Here is a 25,542-nt window from a genome sequence, read left to right as displayed (position 1 = left end):
GATCAGAGCCTTTCTATGACTCGATGACCTCAGAGTAACATGCTACAGTCAACCAGTTGCAACTATTTGATCAGGTCTTCACACCTGGAGGATTGTGGGACATTTGGGGTTCTGGTGCTTCCCTTTGTCTTCAAGATAAAGAAAGCCATGTGATCAATTTGGTTATGCATGGTGAGACTCCATTGTGCACCCACAGCTCCAGGGCCCAGCATCTACAAAAACAATAGTAACAGTAACAGTAATGGCATCAACAACAACTACAACAGCAGTAATAGAGTTTCAAAAACTGACTAGTGAATGCTAAGACTCTTCCTCCATGTGTTTACTCAAAATAAACTGTATATACTTGTATTTGAAGTGATCCCTATAAACAATGGCTGTATAGAACTAATGTAGGTGCTACCCCAAACCTCTAAGCAACAGATTACAGTAAATCTGTTAATAGTGAACAGTGTAGTAGGATGTGCCGTGTTGAAAGTGTTTTGGTTTGGATATAACAAAAATACTTTTTGACAGTTTTGCATGAATATGACTGATGCGAGATTACCAGCAAGATTTGTCATCCAAAACAACACTTGGGAATTTGCTTCCATGAACCTGTGGTATAGTGGTTGGCACTAATGCATCAAGAAGGTTCAATCCTCAGTTCGTCTGTTGGAATACTGTAGTTTGCTTATACCTGGGGCTCCAGTTTCCTGTGGCAGCGTGGCCGAAGCTCCATCTGGCTTCGAAATTTCATTGTACAATAGTATAATAAATAACCAAACCAAATAACTCGTCTTCAAACCAAGTTTTGATTTCACCAATTTCAGATGTGATTTTGTCCAAAATAGGTTATAAATTCTCAGCACACCTTAACAATATAAATGTTAGTAGATGTGATGCCTTGCATATACAATTGTTGCATAAGATGAATAGCTTCAGACCAAGCACTGACCATTGAGGGAGACCACAGACAATGTCCAAACATGATGACTGGCATTCGGTCAGGTGAATTCTATACTTACAGTTTCCAAGGTAGTTTTCTCTGTCAACTGGACTGGGTTTCTTCTCTTGAAGACGTTTCGCCTTCTATCCAGAAGGCTTCTTCAGTTCTGAAATCGCTGGGGAGAGAGCTTGAAAATATATAGCCCCTGTGGACCATTTGCATGCTAATGATCTGGGTGGTCACCTGAGAGTCGTTAGCAGGGTCGTTGGTCGGGTCGTTCACCTAGAACAGGCGAATTAAGGATTATCGTTTCCTTAAGATTTATATGGTAAAATTCAATCTTTATTAAAAAAAAATCACCCGCACAATCAGCCTTGTTGTCTATTAAGAAAAAACAACTATTAAAAGTAGCGCTGTGATTTCAAAATAAATCTACAGTAGGATAAAGAGTAGGTTTTAAAAAATCGTTGAAAATAATTTGAATAATATCCATTTAAGACTAAATGACTACGACAAATTTAAATACGCACAATGTTTTATCTTAATGCATTAACAGCTGTACGTATTATATTAACATTCTCGTCCTACTCCACCAGACGATTGAAACGTGTCATTGTGTGAATAATATGTACATGTGTAACAATAGCACAGAATATTTATACAACCGCAGTGTGTAAATGTCTTATTTGATTAATTCACTTTTGAAACCTTGAATTGCAGCTTTTTCCTAAATATCCGGTTTTATTGTGAAGGGCTTGCCGGATGTGTTTGTTTTTGTTATTCCTCTCCACGGTGGTCACATAGACAGGGGATTCGCTGTCAAGAGGGTGGATGCCCAGCGCTGGTAAGCGATGTGGTGCTCAGTTAACGTTTTTCTTTCGTTTTCTGGTGCTGTTTATTTCCATGAAGGTCAGGTGTCACTGACTGCAGCAGCGTTTTAATTCGTTTGTGCTTTTAACCATCGTATACAATCGCGTCGCAGCGAGTTAGCCAAGTAGCTAATAGGTAGCCCGCTTAGCTGTATAGCTAGCGAGCTTAGAAGCCGCCTTTAGGACCATCAACTGCCTGACATATGTGTTCAGGGGCTGGTGATAGTTCTTATAAGGTATTTTTGTCAGTATGAAGCATGATTTGACATTTAGATTAAATTTGATATCTGTTGATTAAATGCATCCGCCTATGCAAGAATAGGAGGAGCCGATGGCGGTATCGGGTATTTCTGTTTTTAGATTAACTGGTGTAGATCTGTGGAGGATGCATTTAATGCAATGAATGTCTTGGCAACAGAAAGCATTTAAGATGACGATGCAAATAAACGTAAAGTTGGTGACATTTGGCAGCACCTGGTTTAGACTACATGTCCGATAACGGACCTCGGGGTGCTTGTTTCCAAGTTACACGCTCTGTCACTATTTTCCTCCCTCCATAAAACAAATGTATCTTAACGGGAGATAGATTAATGCTAATAAGTTGTTTACAATCGCGGTCGATTCATCTTATCTATCCTAAACCGACAGTATCACTAGCTTGTAGACTAGCCTTTAGCTAACAAATATTTTGTGCGTCTAACGATTGAGTGTCAAAGTCGGGAATGCGGCGTACCCTGGTTACCGGGTGTCTGCGAGGCTTTCATGTCGGTCTCCAGATCTATCCTTTACTACTGTGTCGAGGCACTAATGCTTCGAAATTATCTCTTGCGACTCTGCATATAGGGCGTTAAAGGCCGTATTAATAGCTGCGACACAGTGTTCTCAAGACTTGGGCCATGTCATGCAAAGAGTTTCGATGAAACCGGCTGACTGCGCTCCCGGGTATTCTCTTTCGCCTTCCTGCTAAATAGTGATCGGTGAATACAGAAAACAACACACTAATAGAATATACCAGGCTAATAAAAATTATTAAAATACTCCTTTTCTTCGACGCAGAGAAAGTATTTTGACCAATGTTCCTCATTGCTATGTTGTAATGTGTGTGGGATTGTAGCAACAGTACTGTTACTCAGGTTATTGAGATTATAGAAAAACCAGAAACAAACCTATCTATATCTTTATCTATATCTATATCTATAGTACAACAACCATGTCCAAGTGCCTGCACCACCGTGGACACGGTTTTAACATCAATGTTTCATGTAATAATGCCCCAATTTGCCTTAAACAACCGCAGTTATTCCATGTACACTGTTTTGTTTGATCTCTGCATTGTAAAAAAAGAGAACTAGACTTCCATTAATAAGTAATGTTGCCCCACTTCTCCAGATGTGTCTAGCCAGTCAGGTTGGTGTGTATATAGTTAGGGTTTGGGTTTGATCATAAAGCCTGTAGAGCTTGCTCGTTGCGGGATTGACATGTCATATTAGGCCTTTGGTCAGTTTTATTCTAATGTTGTCAACCGTTAATAATTCTGGGATGTGTTTGTGTCATTTTCCACTTTATAGTCAGATTGGGGTAGATTAGTTGATGTCTTATTATTATGGTCAAGCATCTAAAGATACAATTAATGTATCTTTTCATCTTTTTACATTTTTTTCCAGGCCCATATAGGTTATTTTTCAAGTACCGTAATCCCTGACAAACATGTCAACATCTGCCTTATATAAATTTGCGCCCTTCAAAAAAATGGCTATAGTTTCTTTCCAAAGCCTCTTAGTTTTCCTCAGTATTTGACAAGAAGGCAGATTATTTCACCCTTATTCTAATATTGAATCCCGGATGCTTGTGTGAGAAAGTCATAAAGTCACCAGATTAGAGTGTGTTCTGCTTGCCTCAGGTGGATTCCAGGCTCACTGTGTGTTTTACTGTCTGACAGACCTCACTGATATTTCGTCAACAAAAGTGACTTTCATTGTTGCTCTTGGTTCACAGTTTAGATTGCAATAATTAGTGCTCCAGAGGATTAACACAAGATACGAGGTTAATTAAATGAAGACTCAAATCATTACATTTTATATCCTTAGTTTAGATAGTCTATAATTATAATGTTAATTACAACATTTACTGAGTAAGTGACAAAATTGTTCAAGGTTTTTTTAAATTGAGAAAACAAGCAAAGTAGATGCACTTAATTCAGACTTGACCTTTGAATCATAGTGGTTGTTTCAATTTTCATGTATGTTTGATGAGAGCACGGACATGCTAGAATTCCCCATAATGCTCGCTCACAACAGCTGCTACAGCAGCGGGAGAGACAGAGGGCTCCACAGATCGCTTGCCCGACTCTCCAGACCAGATTTTTGTTGGATTTAGTCAACAAATGCGTTCAGTAACAATTGTCTTGGCAGGGAGGAGCACGACCAGTGACTTGAGCTTGAAGCACCCCAGATGGTGATCCAGCTTATAATGAAATAATTTTATACACACACTATTTTCAACTTGTTCTGAAAATTTTTCAAAAAGCATCTAAATGAGTTTCTAAGGCCTGGACTCTCCCTTGGAAAAGGTAACCAAGCAACCTATCAGATTGGTAAAGCTGGTGAAGAAGATAGTTAGGGATGCTACAGGGCACAGGAGGTGATACATCTTATTCACCATTCGAAATCCATAACTCATTTAATTACTACCATCTGTCTTCTTTTTCTAATTTCTTTAGTTTAGATTTAATAACAAATATGATGGCAAAAGAAGGCCAAGTGGCCAGATGATGGGGACTGACCTTATAGCATGGGAAATCTCACATGTGTCTCCTGGGAAACTAGTGTGGTCAACTATTTACCCCCCCACTCCCCTCATTCAAAAGTTCTCAGTGGATGTTTGAATGCTGATGATCACATTCAGCAAGAATCGAGGCTTCCACAGAACTCTCATGTAATTTGATAGCTGTCTTTTTTAATCCCTGCTGCCAGATATATTCAGCCTGTGTTGTTTAAGAAAGAGGTCAGAAGTCAGGGTCGGCTATATAGTTACTGCAGCTGATAGTTTTGTTTTGTCGCTTTGGATGGTTGGATTTTTCTCTACATCACCGCCACAATCATGTGGTTGAAAATCACCCAATGTATGTGTTCTAGGGCTAAAAAAGAAAGGATGGTATCTTATTCCACCCTACTATCATTTGTTGTTATCATATCTCCTAAATGGTGTGCTGATACTGGGTTGCAGAGGAGCAAAGTCTTTTTTTCCCCCCCTTTTACTCTAGATAGAAAGCTTACTTTCTTATTTTTCATGGTCTGATGTGACTGAAAACATTTATTTGTATCTGTTTAAATTTTACCTGGATGTTTGAGATGAAAAAATGTGCCTGTATCAATGCTCTTTGTCATCGTAGTGGCTGGTATGCAGCCCAACCTGGCAACTTAGTATCTCCTGTTGAGCTGAGGAAAGCGATTTCATCCATTACGATCTGGTCAACAGTCTTTCCTGAATAGCAGTGAGGTCAGGGCCTTTTAACGGCAGCACTCACTAGTGGAGCACATTGAACACACAATGCTATTATGAAGGGGCTCTCTTGGTTTATTCTATTTTCTCACAGTTGAATCGTGGCAGGGGTGTGTCCCTCGTGCAGTGGATCAAATCAGATAGCATTTGTATTTGCATTTATGTGTACATCTAGTACACAGTCTGAACCTTTCTTTATCTGAAGGGCTTGGAACATATTTGATGAAAACAAAGGCACATGATCTGAGCTGTGAGTGGGACACACACCTCGACCATGTCTTTTGTTGGCCTGGACCGTCGGCTATTTTTACGAGTGCTATAAGCTACTTACAGTGTCTGTTATGACAGCACAGGTTAGGCTAATATTATCCAACCCATTTACCGACAGTATGAGGCTCTTAACTGATAGGAGATTTTAAATAAATTAAGAAAGGTTCAGCAGAACTGTTCACGCTAACTACCATGCTATCATTCCCCATGAAAGACTATGCTGAAGGAGGATTAGTTCAGGGAACACAACCCTTTTCCAAAACCTATATCTGCAGGAATTCCAGGATGATTTTGACGGTTCTTCTTGTTGACATTTAAATACTACCCATAGCCTTTATGCCATTCTCCTACTTGGAGTGTAATGCAGCTGCAAGAAACACAGTGTTTTTGTTTTTTTCTGTGCTGGTATGAGAAGACAAGGGCCTTCCACAATGCTCGCCTTGTCTTCTATGAGCAAAAGGAGCCTGGCTCAACTCCTGTCTCACAGTTGCTCATGGCACTTGTCCTCTCATTATGGTGTGGACCTCCTCGACCTGTCTACTGATGCTCCCTACTATATCTTATCTGCTCTGTGGAATATATTCAATAACTGAAGCTTCAACTAAAATGAATTACATTAATCATCAGTCACATTTCCATATAATGTTTCAGATTTCCTGACCTGCATTTTTGTGCTCTTGTCATCCCAGATTTAGTAAATTCTGGAGAAATGCATTCCTTTGCTCCATTGGTGACATAGGGAATGTAGAACTTTTCCCCTCTTTGAGCTAAACCTTTTAGAGGGTCTAAAAACAGTGTAGTGTTGTCCATGGGGCAGCTGTTTTGACCATTGAGGCTGAAATAGACTTCATAAGAGAGCTAATGCTGGGGCTGTGGTTAGGACTTCAAGAGGCTGTGAGTTTGCTTCGCTGTGGCAAATGGAGAAGGAGCTGTCAGCATGGCTAACAGTTGTCTCATACTATGGATGGAACAAAAGAGGATCTGTAACATCCACATAAATATTGCTGCAGGTCTAGAAGTCATAGCTTTGGTTATCCAAATGATTACTTAAGTAGAATTGGAACTCCAGGGTTGAGTTGCCTTCTTCATTTTATGAAATCTCCTGAGTGAAGTGAAAGGGAAGAAAATAAAATGCTCGTGCTTCTCAACAGCCGGTGTGAAGGTGACTTTCAGCTGTGTCACTTGTATGCTGGAGTGGATGTGCTTCCTAGTCAGTAGATTTACTGGACACTCGTCCATGTTTAGATAAGATAAAAGGAAATTTCTTTATTATATTTATTACTCTAAGTAGCTATTTTAAGTACTAAAAATAACAATAAATAGAAATCTATATCTAGATTATTTGACATATTTAACAGAAATGCATGTACTTCTTAAAGGTGATCTGACCTGACATATAAATGCTTCACTCTTTTCAATGACAATGGCAGCGATTGTTTGTGTAGACAGGTAAATCATATGTGGTATGATTTACTACATGCCTTTTCCCACTAGAATACTTTTGTGTGACGTATTTGTTGCTTGCGCCAGGAAACCTTAACCCTCTTAAACCTTCCTGTTGAAGCTAAGCAGCTGACGTGTACCGTGAGTGTGGAAGTGAAGCTAACATTAGCCTGAAGCAGCCCATGCTTGTCAAAGGATATTAAAATGGGCTGGCTCAATGCCGCTGCACATCTAGGGGATCACGCCGGTGTTTGGGTGCAATTTCTAATTGAGTGCACTTTGCATTGGAGGGCTGGCGGCAAGCAGAGCTCCCAAGAGAATGAAGCAAGCCTCATTAATATTGATGCTGTGTCTGTTCTTCTTGGGAATTCCTCAGCCTAAATTTATGGAAGATAATCTCCAATGACGTTGCAGAGTTAAGTCATGGGTGGGTTTTGAGGTTTTTAATAAAGTTTCTTTACTAAAAAGCTCTGTCTGTCTGTCTTGTGACTAAACAAACCAAAAAATAAATAAAGGCAATCTTTCCTCAAACATTAAATATTTCACTCTTGATTTTCCATCTACTTTTTTAAAGCTGCCCACCAAGCTAACCATCAACCACACCGTTTGAATTTATTCCAGCTGTGATTGGCTGTGATATGAGTCTGCAAGTTTTTCAATAAAGCTTTAATTGGGACTAAGAATCAAAGTGGAAAAAATGTGGAAGCCAATTAGTCATGTTTATTTTGAAGTAATGATAACCACTTCAAGATATTGATATGGTAAATATGTTATGAGTTCTTCACAGAGGCAAATTGTCAATACGGATACAGATGATTTGGAAGAAATTACCCAATTGAAATTTAAAATAGACATGAATTTGCTTTTTAAGGGGAGTGATAGATCCAAAGTTAACATGAACTACATAATGAAATTCAGGCTCTCGCTTGTTTAAAGTGTGGCACGGAGAACACAAACTGGCAAATCTTTATTGACTTAAGACTGCTGTATATTCTCTATCTAATCGTGTATTTTACTGTGGAAGAATGTGGATTTCAGGACATTTTTAACATTACTGGTAACTTTTTGTTCAGCAATGGTCTGTGTTGGAGAAAATGTTGCTATTATAGGTGAGCTTTAGCCTATAAAGTGCCATCTAATAACTCATCTAAGTGCTTGTCACTTGGAGAAAACGTGCTCGATACAGGTGATTGTCAGTCACTGTGAAATAAATTTAGCATCTGGAAACAGTGAAGGGGTCTAAGAATCCAACCATTTATAATGTAGTGCTTTTTACTGTACATATTATTTTTTGTTTTTTAGCTTTATGATTCTCTACAATATGGATTAGCCTTTTTTATATTTATGTCCCACTGACTGTAAATAGCAGGAGTATAGCTGTATCTGTTTCAGTGCTTCTACGGCTCTAAATAGAAAGTAAAGCAGCTCTATGACATGTTCTTTTCTTTGAAAGCAATGCTAACAAATTCCCAAAACTGATCCCCTCTGCTCTGCAACACTGTTGTAACCTCAGGTCCACAACTGTTGTAGACCTGTTCTTCTTTTCCATGTTTAACTGTTTGTACAGGAATGGAATGAATGCACACAATAGTTTGCATGTTGCATTTTGAATTGTAGTAGATCACATGCTCTTCACTCTCGAACTTGTCTCTCTAGATATCAGCTGACCTGTTTCTGTCGTATTTTGAGCAAAGAGGTGGGAGGGCAAATTCCTCCTTGGTCTTGACAGTATAAATTGTTACATTATGAATGTAACGCACAATCCGAAGTGAAAAGGTCTCAGGCAGAAGGACGAGTCTCACAGTGACATCGACAGAAACATGTCACTGAATGAGATGATTGTCACTTCTACTGTGCAAAGCACAACAGACCCTGCAATGTCCTGCAACAATGACCTCTTCCTCGTTTTTTGGTTTTCTCTAACTGATTTTTGCTAAGCCAGACACTGCCAGAGATTCTTTTCATAGACGTGTGGGGGTTTAATAATCATCTAGAAATCTGCATGAATGCACAGCTCTTTCCTGACCAATGACATATATTATATGACCACTTTAAGTAATGTAGCCAAACTGGATGGTGTTCAAATAAGGGAAGGAGCTGAACAATAAAAGGACTGGAGGAAAAAAGCTCATCATTCTTTTCTGTTTCTCTGCCCTTTCCTCCCTTAGGAAATGACCTAGAGGCCTTACAGATACATTTGTGCTTTTGTCGCTCTAATCTGCATAAACAGAGCGCAGCGATATCTGAAAGCACACTTGTTTCCACGGAGAGTAATATCTACCTCAACCAGCAAACGAGGGACAAACCTGGAAGCTGCTGGAGACTTGAGACGAGCAGAGTGAGCTATCAGCTATACTTGCTCACTGCCTACAGAGAGAGTCCTGCTTTGTAAAGAGGATTTGATGGACTGGATCTGGCACTCCCTACAGCATCTGCACCAGCCAGTGTGCAAGAGAAGACAAACATCTATCTTCTGATTCCAGCATTTACCTTTTGTGTTTACTTTGATAGCCATTTTTTCTGTGCTGTTGAACAGTGTCTTGTTTTTCTTCGGCTTAATTTGCATCTTTTTTTTTCAAGGATTCTGTTTATTTTACTTACATGGGCTGGTTATAGGGTTTCTATGTACATGCATATGTATATATACACTCTAAATACTGTATGAAGGACTTTTTCCACATTTTGAAGCAGCTATTGCACTTTAAATGTGGATTTATTATCACTTAAAGTAATGTTTCTTCCCCTATTATGATCATTTTTGTTGCTCTGGAAACCTATTATTTGGCGGTGTATTTGTGCTGTTTTTTAAAGCTGGGGCTGATGTATCTGCAGCAGGCCTGCATTTAAGCATTTCACTCAGCCTACCGGTCTTCCTGACTGCACTTCGACCTCACCGTTGTCTGCGCTGCCTCTCTACAAGGCACACTGAGATGAGACCTGGCAAGAGGAATCCTTAAGCTGTCGTTTACTTGATTTGAACTGTTTTTGGACTGTTGGGTTCATTGCTTTGTGAAAGGATTAACATCACTTTGCAGAGGAAAAAGACATTAAGGAGCAGCTTTTGGTGCTGTTGCACCACTTATGTATTGTTGTAGTGCACAGGAAAGTAAAATGGACTACAAGCGTCGCTTTTTGCTCGGCGGGTCCAAGCAGAAAATCCAGCAGCACCAGCAGTACCAGATGCCTGAGATGAGTCGGACCCTGAATGCCTCTCTGGCCTCCAGTTGCTCAACGTCTTCACCCATTGGCAGTGGAGTGGGTATGCCTGGTAGCTGCCACCCACCTCCATCTAGTGTCACTACTGCGGTTGCAGACATCCAGCAAGGCATCTCCAAATACTTAGATGCCCTGAATGTGTTCTGCAGGGCCAGCGCCTTTCTCACAGACCTTTTCAGCAGTGTGTTCAGGACCTCTCACTATTCAAAAGCAGCTATGCAACTAAAGGACGTGCAGGAACACGTCATGGAGGCCGCGAGCAGGCTAACTTCAGCAATAAAGCCCGAGATCGCCAAGATGCTGATGGAGCTGAGCGCTGGGGCTGCCAACTTCAAAGACCAGAATGACTTTAGCCTGCAAGATGTTGAGGTAGGCTCTGATACAGAATTCTTTATCATCTTCCTGCTGAACATGTTTTTGCGCTGCAGCTCTTCACATTGTTTCAAGTTACATTAGACTGTTTTCTGTTTGCTGTCAAACAAAGACAGAAAATATTTACCTTAAAGTTCAATATTTGCTGTACTGGGAAGAATTAGTTAAGCTCACATCCAGTGGCATTGCAGTTAATAACAGTTTTTGTCATTCTCTTTTATCCATGACTCAAGTGTGAGATGTCTTCTCCAAATGCCGAGTCTGTAAATTAGTCTGTGCTTGCTCTTTACTTTTCTTTTGTCTGTATCTGCAGGTAGGATGTGAAAAACACAATGTGAAAAAATAATTTTGACATCCACACGCACACCGCTTTTCAATAATTGTTAAATCACTGATGTGAAATGGAAGCACAGGAGCAGAAGTGTTTGTGGGAATCACTTTATTTTTATGTGTGTGCACAATTCTGTCAGTTGATACCTATTAAACTTTTGTAAAGTGAGAGGTTTAATGTTAAGCTCACTGGGCTTTTGCACAGCATAATTAAGAAATGTATTACCTGGCCTCTAAAAGTAAGAGTACCATAGTAATTCTGCACTTAAAACCACAAGTTGTATTGTCAAAAGGTGCAACTTGGTGGTTTTTTCATAATTCTTTAGCTTGTGGCAACAAATGAGGTTGAAGGGGCAGCAGGACCTCAATGGATGTGGCTGAGCCCAAAGCAGGAAACCCGTTTTGCACCGCAGTCAGTAAATCTGACTCTCTGTGGTCTCAGAAATGCACAGCTGAAAATTGAGGAAGCTTAAGACTGCGAAAGTTTAGACCGCACGTATTGACACTCACACTAACCGTCTGGTTCTATGTATAAATAGTGCATTTAAAAAAGCAGTGAAGGGAACACAATAATTGCCCTTACTGATGTCTTCTCATTCTGTTACGCACTGTTTCAAACATTCCACATTCATGTTATGTAGGAAGACGTGTGAATAATGTGATGGACGTGGAAACCAAGCAGTGAACCAAAGTGACCCAGTAGCTCCTTTCAGCAAAAAATATTAATTTAGGGCAGGCTGCTCTTCTGAAAACAGTCTTCAACAAGATTAATGCTTTCAACAGTGAGTTTTCTGTTCAGCTGGTTTGTATGAAAATCCACAATATTGATTTTAAGTTTTCAGTGAAGTGAAGTGAACATTCCCGAAAACATTGACATATTTTAACCGGGTTGGTGATCATGGCTGCAAATTGAACCTGTCATTAATATTTGTAACTATAAAAGAGGCTTTCCTTTTTCTGCATGAGTTGAGGAATGCTGTTTGGCAGCTCAGTGCTTTATGAGGTCTTCAGAAAGAACCAAGTGCATTTCTGTGTCTGGGGGTTGTGGTATGTGAAGCTTTCCCCTCTGTGTTCCATAGCTCATGGCCTCATTATCTCCTCCCCCTCCCTGTTTTTCATATTTATTTTTTTTAACTGAGGGTCCCTTGAAAGTTCAGGTCAGTAGTGTCCAAAACAAACCAGTTTTTCCAAGGCAGAACCCAACATCCATGCTGTTTGGAATGACTCTACTTCCAATATGCTTGATTAACAGAACTCACACGTTAAATACCTCAGAGCGAAAGGCACAGATGCACAGAGGTCCCCGTGACCAGAGCTGCGTTTGAGGCTGCTTTACGTAGAGAGAGGCATAAGCTGTCTAATGTAACCCAGCTGCATGTCTCTGTTCTGTTACTTGTTACTCTTTTTCTCTACCTCTGAGTATGTCATGACGACGGTCCTATGGTCACTGTTGACCGTCATTGTGTCGTGGAGTATTTACTTGTTTTTGGTACAGATTAACAAAAAAACAAAAAAAAAATGTGAAAGATTAATTATATTCTTGTGTTAGACATGTGTACGTTCACACTCCAAAGTGTCAGAACTTCATTTTAAAAAAACACTGTATTGTATTTTAAAAATTACCATAATGTCTCTGGAATCAAAGTCCCAAAGAAAATCAATTAGACACCACAGCTCTGGTCAAACAAATATGTATGTTTTTGGTCAAAAAAAGATTCAAGATGTTCCAAAATATCCATGATTGCATTGGCACAACAGCAGCAGTGTTGGCTGTATATAAGAGCTTCAAAAGCACACATTTACCCTGAATATAACTTGGTTATTACAACTTTGTGCAGTTATGTTGAAAAGATTGTTTCAGTGTCGATTTGAATAATTCAAGCAGAACAGAAACACAAGGCTGCTGCACCTCCAGGACAATCAGAATCTTTTAAAAATCCTTTTATAAAATAATATTTTACCTCTTTGGTGTAGAGGGGGTACGGTAGTGTTTATTTACTATTTATGTATTATAAGGTTTTTTAATGTATCGTATAATTTATGTAGATGTTTTTTCAGCCAGTAAGTGTGTAATTGAAGTACAGCCTTTCATATATGAGAGTGTAAGAGTTTATGAAAACTAAAGATATTTCTAACATTTATTTCATGAAGAGCTGATGGTTCTGAATATGTAATGGAATAGTGTCATAACTGGATCCCTGATGCTCAAGGAATATGGCTTGAAAACAGCCTGAACCAAATTGTTGAAGTAAACTGATAAGGAAGCAGACACGGCAGCACCCTTAACACACAACCTGAGGTAGCTGATTTTAACTGACATGTCCACGGCATGTGCTTTTTTTAAATAACATAAAATTCAGTCTCATATACACACCCCAACAACAGTCTTGTGTACTAGATATTTTTGTCTTGCAGCTGCACTGACAATAGAAATATACATGTTCATTGATTTATGTTTCACCTTGTTTGGGCTTGAAAGGGGCCCACTGTCGCTTTGGGTCTGCTGCACAATTATTCCTAATATTTTCCATGACTGTGTGGAATACCGCACAGCCAATCACATGTGTTATCCATTAACTGCTGCTCTACTTATGGGCATTGTTTGGGCAACATTGTTGCTGAAGACTTTTTTTTTTAAACAATTTTGCTCTACTCATCATTTGCTCATGTTTTTTTATGACATTACATGGCACATAGTTTGCACTTTGCAAATACATGGTTATTTTGCTCAGTTTTGATTATTTGTATAGCTTTTCATACCAGTCTCTTGACTTAATTCTTAATAGTTGAGCAATGTTTAAAGTAAAAGCAAGACCTTTGTGTATAGTGGATCCGGACCTGGTTTATATGGTCTCCCAGTAAGTCCAGAGTAGGTGGTAGGCAGTATGTCATCCCAGTGTTGAGCTGAGATTCTGTTACTAAAAGTTGGGTTCGCTGTGCTTATAGCCTGATGTTGTGTGGACAACTGTTAACTGGATAATAATACTTGAAATCATTACAGAGGAGTGTAAGGTGGAGTTTTTGTTGGTTGAACCATCAAGCTTATTTACAACTAATCACAAGCTCATGTATTTAGTAATGTGATACTCCATGTATTGATATTTTTTTCTTTATTGTATCCCCTACACTTGAATTTGACTATCATTCAATTCTGTTGGTCTTATTGTGCAACCTCACAACAGTAGAAGTGGAGGCATATTTCCATCTGGAGAATTCAAGCCTATCCTGGAGACAATCAAAAGGTAGAAATTTAAAAAAAGACACAATCCTAAAAGAAATAATTTGTCATCGTGAGTTATGCTTTTTAAATGCTGTCTTAACATGCAGCTTCAGTGACCAATCATAGCCTTCAGTCTTGATATTATATGTAGTACACCTGTGCCCCTAATGGTTGAGTTCTTGGTTCCAAAGCTTTTTCCTGGTCTAGGCCCCCTCTGAATTTCAATATCAATATATCTAAGAATTTTTCTTTTTTCTTGTTTTTTTTCTTATTTATTTCTTTGTTTGTTTGGGATGTCCTCTCGGAACTGCACATTTTGCCGAGTGCGACTTGTGTGACTTTGTGTGTGAATGTGTGTTCCCCTTGCGATCCACTGGCGTCTTATTTTCAAATTTAATTTAAAAAACGACAAGGTATAGTTAATTAAATTTTACCAAATAAAATATTGGAACATTAGATAAAAAATCTGACAGTCATTACTTTTCCTTTACACATGGAGGACATTGAAAAATTGACAAATGAAAGCACAGTAATTCTTAACCTTACACTTTTGTATGCCAGATGTCCTTCGACGTCATTTTATGGTGATTAGGTTAAACAATGAGGGTCTTTCATAGATGTAACTTGATGTACCATTGCCTTAATATGTGGTTTGTGTGTGCGTGCACTCATAGATACAGTTTTTTCAAATGTAGAAAATATTCTGATTGTCTCTGTCCTTGGGGTGTGGAAAATAAACCATTACTATTGCAACAGGTTGGTAGGAGTGTTGGCCAATTACTGAGGCATGTGGACATACATGTTAGTTTCCTATCCTGCAGGCATCCTTATTTTTTGCACTGTCAAGAGTTCAACAGAGACATGCAGAGGAAACTAAAATATGTTCTAATAGTAAACTCTGTCTTTCCAGGTGCTGGGTCGGTGTTTCTTTACAGTGATGCAAGTCCATTTCCAGTTTCTGTCGCAAGCGTTGCAGAAGGTCCAGCCTGTGGCACAGTCCTGTCTGGCAGAAGCTCTTGCTCATGCCCAGGAACACTGCGCCAATGCCTGTTCCCAGAGCTCTGATCTTGGAGCACTCACTGAATTGGATGAAGCATCCTGCTCCTGGAAGCGTGCAGCCCAGGTAAGCATTCTCCTTGTGTCTTCGGGACTCAGAGATATAGGGAAATCCTATTTGTCCAGTTTTGACAGATTGAAGTCGTCTTTTTTGTGGCACTTCCTGTGAACTTGCAACTCCACCCTAATAACGGCAAATTTAATGCAGCATTGAAAGGAAAAACATTGCTTTTCTTTTAAGTCCTGTTCATTCTTGATTGAATTTTGTAAATCACATGGCAGAAATGATGACGTCTTCACGTGATGTTTGTACATTCAGTAATGACTTCATTTTTTGGACGGTGTTTTTGCTGTCATTCACTCTGCTGTCTCCTCAGGCCACAGGGAGGCTCAGAGAGAGGGGCCGAGACGGCTGCCTGGCAGGCATCCAGGTTCAGCAGCTCTTCTGCTCCAACAACACCACCATCCCTGAAAACCAGTTGAAGGAACTGAACATGAAAATTGACAATGCTTTACAGGTACCTCCAGAAACCATTTGTTTATACTTAATGAACAGGGGGAATTAATAAGATAGAAAATAAAATGTTTCATCTCTTTGATGAGCGCTAGATAGATTGATAGCTATGTAATGTCTCTACCTCCAGGCCTACAAAGCTGCTCTGGAGAGTCTGGGCCATAGTGAGTATGCTCTGAAGGCTGGCTTCCATCTTAACCCCAAAGCTGTAGAAGCAGCTTTACAGGTGTGTAAACTCTCAAAAATCAGTAAATAATAGTCATATAATTAGTGTTAACCATCCCTATAGACATAGAATTATTATTATTGTTGTTGTTGTTGTTGTTATTTTTATTAGTATTAAGATTATTATTACTATTACTATTATAGCCGTGGTATATTTGCATTATGTGTGTGTAGGGCTGCTGCAGCGATGTGGAGGCCCAGCAGGCTGGCAGAATACAGACCATGTCTCAGCCCATCCAGTGTGAGCTGCCCACTATCCCTGTGCAGATCGGATCCCACTTTCTGAAGGGAGTGTCCTTCAACGAGTCAGCTGCTGAAAACCTGAAACTGAAGACGGTATGCTTGTTGACTGGCTCAGACACCCCCAAACCAGTGTGGCTTCATAATTGTGTTTTGGGTTTGCAGTGTTTTGAGTAATGACCACAACCGATAAGTGCACTAATGACAGGCTCAACCTGCTTTTTGTGGCATCTGCACTATCGCACAGACACACTTTGAATGGTTTTTGTTTCTCTCAGCACACAATGCTACAGCTTATTAAGGAGGCATTGGGCCAGAATGGAATTACTCCTCGGGATGAATCTCCCGTCACAGAGGTCCTTAACCAAGTCTGCCCATCGAGCTGGAGAGGAGCCTGCAAGACAGCTGTGCAGCTGCTGTTTGCTCAGGCTGGTCTGGTGAGTACACCTCAAAAATGCTGCATTAAAACACACTGGGGGCCAAATTTTCAACCACAGGAAAAGTAAGCAAAATAATTATATTGGTTATAATGGTAGTCGTGACTACAGCCTGTCTTGGGTAGGTTTTTTAAAAAACATATTCTATGCTTAGTATTGCTATATTCTATCATGAATGAAGGTTTCACCTTGAGGCAAGATAAATCCATTTATAGTACTGTACTGTATATATATTGGGCAGTGCAGTGTTACATGGGAGATTTATGCGGACACACAACAAGCTTCTATGAAAGGCAAAGAGAAGACACAGGGTAAAAAGACCACATGGGAAACCTGTCTGAAGCTTTGGATAATGAAAGATGAAGACATCTGTACTGTATGGCTGCTGTATTGTTAAACCAAACCTTGACTTGACTTCACTGCCAGAGCCATAGACATGAAATCTAAATAAAGTTATTTTTTAACATGAATCAAAAAACATGATTGGTTGAAAGGAAGGCTAGTAAACAACACATATTAATAATAGCTATACATAATGGCTATGGTGAAACTATGTTTTGCAATGTTGCCAAGTAAGCAAGGGTTTTCATCCTTGGATAAAAGTACTATAAAGAACTATTTTCCACAGCGTATTAAATGTATAAAATATAAACTTATGTACATGCAGATATACTCATTTGCGATGGTGTAGATCTGCAAATAGGGTTCCAACACCAATGCCCTCTACGGGAAGAGGCGTCTGTTCTTCCTGTGAACACTAAGATCCTCTGGTGTGTGTGTGTAGAGATGATGACCATGTTCTACCACATGGTTTGCATCTGTGATCTGGGGTGGCAGCTTGACAGAAAAACAAACAAACAATGCAATTGGACAAGCTGGTCAAAACAGCGAGCTCAATGCTGGGCAGTTTCTTTTCTTTTCCTATTTTGCACTTATTTTAGTTTATTTTGTGTCTCTGCATTTGCTGGCTTGTATTCTCATGTTAGTCAGATTTGTAATGGAGATGAGAGGATCAGCCTGTTTGCTTTGAAGCTGCCAAAGAAGTAAACTAACACTAAATACACACAAAAGAGAAGAAGCATTCCTGCAGCATCTGTGTGAGGAATGGGCTAGTCTGGGTGTGTCTGAAAACAGACTCCACTCCCTCTCCCTGTTGAAGTAAAGATCATGGGTAGAAAGGGTCACCTGCAGGACTCCCAGAAGCACACCAGTGTGTTTATGCTCCCGTGTTTATTTCCTTTGTGTGGTCCACGCTGTTTTTGTGTGTCAGGTTAAGGGAGCATTTCCATCCAGAGTTGCTATCCACTTACGAACTGTAAAACAATCCCTGGATGATAAATGAGCACTGTTCATTAAGTCCTTATCTGCGCCTGTGGCAGCTTAAAATAATACACACATATAACAGTGCGTGTAGAAATATATACAAACATATCCTATACTAAGAGACGGGCACTAACATAATGTATAACCACCAAACTGTGAATCACTCTCATGTGTTAGTAGCACTTCCCCTCCACATGCATCATCTGTAGCCTCTCTATTTTTATTCTTTTGCACTCAGACTCACCATATCTATTCTGCTTTTTCAGGAAAGAGAATTAGACACTGACTCAATTTTTCCTTTTGGTTATGACTATTGGTGCCCAGTGATGCGGTTGAGGTTGGACTGTTTTGCTGGTATTCCTCCTTTTTGACCCCATTGACCCTGTGTCATGTATTTTGGCATGGTTGACAGACTGTGTGTGTGTTTGTCTCACATTGTCAGCCATAAGGTTCAGAGGATACACCTGCTTTTCGTTCTTTTTAAAATAAATAACAATGGTTTAACTTCCTATAATTCAGGAAGTGAGAACCTCCCTCTTTGTGACTTAGCTGCGAAGGGCTTGAAGAGTCATGGCCACTGCCAAAAACTCACAAATACATTTGTGAAACAGAGCAGGAAGGTTAGCCTGTTTGATGTCATTGGCTGGCTTTTCACCTTGAATGGCCAGAGGCAATAATAGTCCATATTACTGAGGGGAAATCACTTTTCACTTTTGAATGTTTGCATGCCTAATGTTTATATGATCCTGTATGCCAAAATGTTTTTAAAATTTTGATGCATGACTTTGTCTCAACAGGTGGTTGTCGATACTGCTCAGATAGAGAATAAAGAGGCCTATGCTCCCCAGATTTCTCTTGAGGGCTCCAAGGTGGTGGTCCAAGTCCCCTCTACATGGTAAACAAAAATCATGTTGTTGCTCAAATATTTATTATAGTGTGTATAGGTAGAAGGTAGAAGGTTGGTATGATGCAGTGGTTAGCAGTGTCATCACACAGCAACATCAGTGAGGTTCCAGGTTTGAATTTCATGGAAACCAGGGGACACATTGGACTCTCTCTGGGTACTGCATCTTGGTCCAACAGTCCATTGACATTAATTTTGGGGAAACATTGATACATCAACTTTTATATGTGGGTTACTGTGTGGAGCTCCCATTAGAAAGTTTACACTGGTCAGAATTGTCAAGTTTGGTGAATGCATGGAAAAACAATGTTTTGGGGATTTGTTGTTTTATCATATGTCATTCATCCCCTTCATGTCCTGGACTCTTGCATAGATTTTGTATTTTGCGTTTTTATCTCTAGTCCTGTGCTGTTGTGTTATGCTCAGGTGTCTGAAGGAGGACCCGGCCACTATGTCTTTGCTTCAGCGGAGCTTGGACCCAGAGAAGACTCTTGGTCTGGTGGACGTTCTCTACACTGCAGTGTTTGACATCAGCAGATGGAAGGACAGAAAGTGAGTGAACCAGAAAGAGCCCCTCGTGGTTGCTTGATCTCATTTTATCTTGCATCTTGTTTTATATTATTTATCATATTATGTAGATACACTGAACAATGTATCAATTTAACATTTGGCTTAAATAGGTTAAACAAAGTCAGCTGAATAATTATTCTACTATATTATTTTACAATTACCCAATACTTTTCTTCTCTAGAGAGCAAGCCCTGCCCACTATTCAGATACAACTGCGGGACACTCCAGACTATGGAAGCCAAGTAGACATGGCTCCAGGCAACACCTCGAAGGCCTCTAGTGGATTGCCCAGAACAATATCTAAGCTTACTTCCAAGTTTACCAAGAAGGTTTCATCCAACTCTAATAACGGGGGCAGTTATTCTATTCCTAGCACCCCTTCTCGAAGCATGCTATCAACCAGTACTTCTGATGATAAGGCCAAGAGTCTTGGCCACAGCGATGGGAGGTTGCAGAGCATCCTGCAGATGAGCGGCCTGTCTAGCACCTCTGACTCTTCCCAGAAGAAACAGCTGGCTAATGGCTCCGTGGCTCAGGAGCAGGGGATGAACCTGCCAACTGACCAGGAGATGCAGGACGTCATAGATTTTCTCTCAGGATTTAACATGGGAAAATCCCAGCAGGCGTCACCTCTGGTGAAGAGAAGGAACTCTGTTGCATCTGCAAATCCTGCTGAGATAAAGCCCCCCACAGGGCTACCACCAACGTCTCAGTCCATTTCTCATAACGCCCTGCAGCCCTCAGCTCAGACTCAGAGTCAGCCCAAGCCCCAGTCCCAGGCAGTACAGAAACAGCCACAATCACAGCCACCTCCACCCCAGCAGCAGCAGCAGCCCCCTCCTCCACCCCCTCAGCAGACCTCACAGGCCCTGCAATACTACCAGCACCTCCTGCAACCCATCAATCAACTTCCATCTCAGCAGTCCCCACCCCAGGTGCTGCCTCAGCAAAGAGTGACCAACAAGTGGCTTGGGACATCTGGACAACAGCCTCCACCACAGGGTCCGCCTGGAGGGCTGTCCCCTCTTGGTCCAATAGGGCAGTGGGGCTCTCCTGGCCTTCCAGATTTGAGTTCAGACTTGTACAGTCTGGGTCTGGTCAGCACCTACATGGACAGTGTTATGTCAGAGATGCTGGGTCAGAAACCACAATGCCCCCGCAACAACACTTGGCCAAACAGGGACCAGAGTGAAGGAGCGTTTGGAGTTTTGGGAGACTCTCTGCCGTTTGACCCAGCTGGTGAGATTCACCTCACTTTTGCATACCCAGAGGTCTTCTGGTGATGTTCATACATCGTAGTCATCCTAGACAATTGATTATTAAAATAACTAAATAACTAAAACGACAGCAATAAATCACAAACTACACCATGATAAGAAAACATTAGTAGATAAAAACGATCATTATATGGAACTTAAACGACCTATTATATGGAACTTAATTTTACAGAGAAGCAGTTTAGCAGTGTTTTAATTGATGGCAATAAAATATATATAGATGAGAATGCTAAAATGATTATATGTTGCACTCTCATCAATATATTGTTGCCATCAGTGGACATTTGCAAATATAAACCCAAACAGGTATAATTGTTAGTTGACAAGGAATTAAAATGCTGCTTAACTGCTTCTCTGTAAAATTAATTTCCATATAATGGGTTTAAAGTTTATTTTAAAGTTGCTTTTGAAAAGAGAAGACATGAAAACAAATGGATGCACAAATCGTATGTTTCCTAGACTACAAACAGATGTTTACTGCATTTGTGTAATACAGTGTAAAACTAATGTACTATCCTCTAATTGTTTAACAAGACTTTAGACAAGTTTAGAGCCTGATCTAAGAGATCTCTTTGAGCTGTGACTGCAGGTTGACCGATTGTGCTGAATTTAGCCGATACCAGTTGATATTTTTACAGTGTAGCAGAGTCTTTTGATTCCAGTCGGGGTCTATTGTTCACTGTGACTTACAGCCATTGTGATTTTTCTGCTATAGTAGACAGTCTGGCTAAATGGATTGAGCTCCAGGGAGTGAAAGAAAAAAGCTGAGGGTTTCAGAAACTCAAAGTTGTGTCTATCCTCCCTATCCATACACAGTTGGCTCCGATCCAGAGTTTGCGCGTTACGTTGCAGGCGTCAGTCAGGCCATGCAGCAGAAACGTCAGGTGCAGCACATCCGTCGCCCCAGCAACCCACGCAGCAACTGGCCAATGCCAGAGGAGCAGCACAGGACCTGGTCCCACCCAGAGTACTTCAGTGAGGGGTGAGTGTCAACACAGTACACGAGGTCCACCCCTGTATCCTCATCAGGATTGATTAGATAATCTGTGGAAACAGTGATCAAAACTATTAAAAAACAAATAAGAAGATAATTCCAACACATTTCTGATATGTATATTGTACATGAATATTGAAGTACATATAATGTACTCAGTATAATGATGATGGGCAGCATATAAAGTTTGCGCCCTCTGGTGGCAACCAGCAGTATTGTTCATAAAACTCACCACCCCCACATTTATGTACAGTTGAACATAAAATTAAACCATGTAACAATTCTTAGAGTGTGATAATGAAGTCGTATAGCGACATGAATAAAGTCTCAGTCTCGTCCTCTGGATTAGCACTGGACAATGGCGCTCAATGTGTCTCATTGTAGCTCAGGATTATTATGTGGTGAATCACTTCTCATCGTAGCAAATAACATCGATACATGTGACATTTACGGTCATTGAAATTTCATCTGTAGCACCTTCCTGCTGAACAGCAGTGCCATTTTAGTTGTCCTGCATGATAAAAATAAAGTTGCTTTTCATTCCTATTTTTACTTTCATGCACTTTCTGAGAGAAGAGAGACAGAAAAAAAGTTTTCTTTTGACCTAACCAGATAAATCTGAGACACTGTTGTGATTTTATTTCAGGGAGGCCATTAACAGCAGCTGGTCAGCAAACCAGGGCGACTCGGCTAGCTCCAGTGATGAAACATCTTCTGCAAATGGTGACAGCCTCTTCTCCATGTTTTCTGGGCCAGACCTTGTTGCTGCAGTGAAACAAAGGAGGTAGGGCTGGCCTAATATGAACTGGGTCCTTTTTATCGCAAATGTTGAGCGGCTCATCCTTAAAATGTGTCTGTCCATAGAAAACACAGCTGCGGTGAGCCAGAAGTGTGCACTCTGCCCTCGCCACCACTGCATCATGTCACAGATGACAGCCAGGCAAGTTTGAGCTGTTTCAGAAGTTGCTACAGCCTTCACTGTGTTTGAGACACCATTCTGTATGGGAGTCCTGCCTAGTCTGATTCCTTGAATTGTAAAATGAATGACACAGTATCTGCAATGTAACGACAAATGGTGATTGGAATTACAGTGGGACCTCTACTTACGAACGTCTCTACATGCGAAATTTTCAGGTTATGAAACGTCTTAACAGGAAAATATTTCCTCTTGTTATGAAAGAAACGTCAGGATACGAAAGGCAAAGCTGCTCTGCCATTGGCTATCGCCTAGCATCTTGCTGTAATCCCATTGGCTAGGAGGGACGTCAATATGTACAAATTTGTGTATATCCCAGCGTCCTCTTCATCGTCTTCGGGATTTATTGTGGGTGTTCGTATGTTTGTCCATTAGATGGCGATGTTACCACAAGTATTAACGTTCGTTGCCAGTAATGACGGCTAATGTAAGATTAGCCTGTAATAAAGTTCATTTTGTTCCTGGAGAAGCCTTGCACTGAATTCCTACATTTATTGTGTGGTAAACTAATTGTAACATGTATTTGCTACATGTTTTGATGCATTTTTCTGATTTATAAAAAAAATTATGTCCGCATTTTTGGGGGCTTGGAACGGATTAGGGTATTTGCATGGAAAACGCATCTCTACTTACGTAATTTTCAGGTTACAAAACAACTTCCGGAACCAATTAATTTCGTAAGTTGAGGTCCTACTGTAGTTAGCTTTAAAAGGTGTCTATGCTCACAAGCAAACCCCTCCTGTAACTGCTGGAGCGGAATTTGCAGAAGAAGAATGTGTCTCTTCTTTATTCCTTTTGTATTCAGGGAGGATTACTTGTTTACTTGTTCTTAATTATCCTCCATTGCTGAAAGTTGTTTGCTTGTTCTGCGCAGGACAACAAAACTAAAACCTGGCCTCCAAAGGCACCATGGCAGCACTCCATCCACACCAACACCATGCCCAATCCCAGCTCTTCCTTGTTTCAGATGAACATCCCTCCTTCCTCTCAGTGGAGCGACACCATGCAGATGTTGCAATCTCCTGTGTGGTCCACTGCGAGCGACTGCTCCCCCTCAGCTGGCATCTCTTCTGGTTTCCCGTTCACGCAGCAGCAGCAGCAACAGCAGCAGCAACAGCAGCAGCAGCAACAGCAACACAAACCCATGACTAAGGACTTTAAGTCTTTCTCCCTCAAACATGAGCACAGGTCCTCCTACCTTCCCCAGTACTGATGGCAGACCAACATGTTGATGGGGAAGTGCCACTGAGGATCTGGAGCTCTGTTAGCAGAGTTATAGATGGGCTGAGCTGTAGATGTTACAGTTCACACCCACAGAATTAGAAGACTTTAAAGCTTTAGAATAAGTACAAACACTGGCTCAACACTTTTCTATCTATATTTTTCCACGTCAGGCATCCATGTTTGGAAAAAGAGATGTATTTTGAACTGCCATGTTTTAACTATGAGAGGTGCATGGGCCACGCCCGCAACAGTTTATCCTAAAGTGCGTTTCTGTCTGTTGAGCAGACATGGCTTCAGACGAGAGCTGGAGACGTGCACGGCCATCATCCACTTGGCTTCTGCACCTGCACGTGTTTGTGTGTGTGATTATTTGCGTGAGAATGAATTATGAGCTTATTAGGAGAGGGCAGGGGCTCGACGTGCTCGACATTTTGCCCATCAAATATACTGTGTCTACATAGCTGTAACTGCCAAATCTCATGCAAAGATGATTCAGAATACAGCTACCATCTGTTTCATAGCTTGTAAAATACTGACATTGAAATATAAATATTTAGTTCTTTTTATTAAGAGGCTTTGAGCAGGCTCAGCATATAGTAAGTCACTGCAGAAAAGTACTTTGAGAGAAATACACTACTTTTTCAACAGCATATGAGTTCGGGGTTATAGCAGTAACAATGTGCCATGTTGGTATTGATAGCACTTGCAGAATATTATTTTCAACCAAAGTGTTATGCTGAAGATGTCAGGTGGTCTGAGATTGTTGAGAAATGGCTACACGCCCAACATCTTCACGAGAAACACATTTATTTCCTCCTCTAATTATTGGTTGTATAAAATCGACACTAACTCCCATAATCTCAGTTTGTCTTTAATAATACCATATTTTTTTTTGTACAGGTATTGACAGTATTAATCTTATTTTTCTATTTTCATACATTATACCATTACTGTATGTTAGTATTCCTGTAGGCATATTACATGAAAGATTATTTTACACCTCCCAATATGTGAAAAGCACATTTTTCCAGAGCTGAACTACACCATCTATAAAGGTTACCAAATATGCCATGCTAAACACTAAAACATTGTGTGGTGAGGGTCTTTTTCCAAGCCCTTTGTTGGTTTCTATGGCAAATGGGCTATTTTTTTTTACAAGCCCAGAATGTTCTTTTGTGACGTTTGCAGATGCCAATGTTGCCTGTATTTATGAAAAGACACCATGTTTTCAGAAAACTAACATACTTAACATGTTTACAAAAATTGTTTGCTGTATATACATATAAATATATATCTTTTTATAGTTAATGTGCTTTGCACAATCAAAATATAGGGTTTGTTGCTTTTGTCTGTGTTTTCTCCCAAACTGTTGCAGCCTTTAAAAGAAAAAAGAAAAAAAAAAAGACACATTACAGACCTGGGACTATAAATGTTAGCATCTCAGCTGTGTCAAATGGTTTACTCCTAGCTTCAACAAAAGAAAAAAAAATTGTTGCCCTGATAGAAGATATGAAGGGGGACTGCTTGGCTTATGTTGCTTATTGTTGTTTTGAGTTGGCAACTGAATCTTTCCAAGTGTACCAGCAATGCAAAAAATAAAATGATTAGCAATTAAATCCACTCTTTGTAGTTTCTACCTAAAACATTGACATG

General features: G+C 40.3%; 1 protein-coding gene across 1 annotated transcript; it reads left to right on the top strand.

The window, feature by feature from the left end:
• Positions 1-1,689: 1,689 nt before the first annotated feature.
• On the top strand, positions 1,690-25,505 carry garre1 (granule associated Rac and RHOG effector 1). The gene is made up of 14 exons (XM_011609570.2): positions 1,690-1,772; positions 9,180-10,596; positions 15,060-15,272; positions 15,583-15,723; positions 15,850-15,945; positions 16,119-16,280; positions 16,463-16,621; positions 18,742-18,839; positions 19,275-19,400; positions 19,600-20,657; positions 21,512-21,677; positions 22,336-22,473; positions 22,554-22,629; positions 23,540-25,505. The coding sequence occupies exons 2-14, from the start codon at positions 10,093-10,095 to the stop codon at positions 23,876-23,878; spliced, it is 3,276 nt and encodes a 1,091-aa protein (XP_011607872.2). The 5' UTR covers positions 1,690-1,772; positions 9,180-10,092; the 3' UTR covers positions 23,879-25,505.
• The last annotated feature ends 37 nt before the right edge of the window (positions 25,506-25,542 follow it).

Source organism: Takifugu rubripes, chromosome 13 (genome assembly GCF_901000725.2).
Source record: "Takifugu rubripes chromosome 13, fTakRub1.2, whole genome shotgun sequence".
NCBI lineage: Eukaryota > Metazoa > Chordata > Actinopteri > Tetraodontiformes > Tetraodontidae > Takifugu > Takifugu rubripes.
Note: the sequence above shows the minus strand (reverse complement) of the source record. Positions and strands in the feature narration are given on the sequence as shown.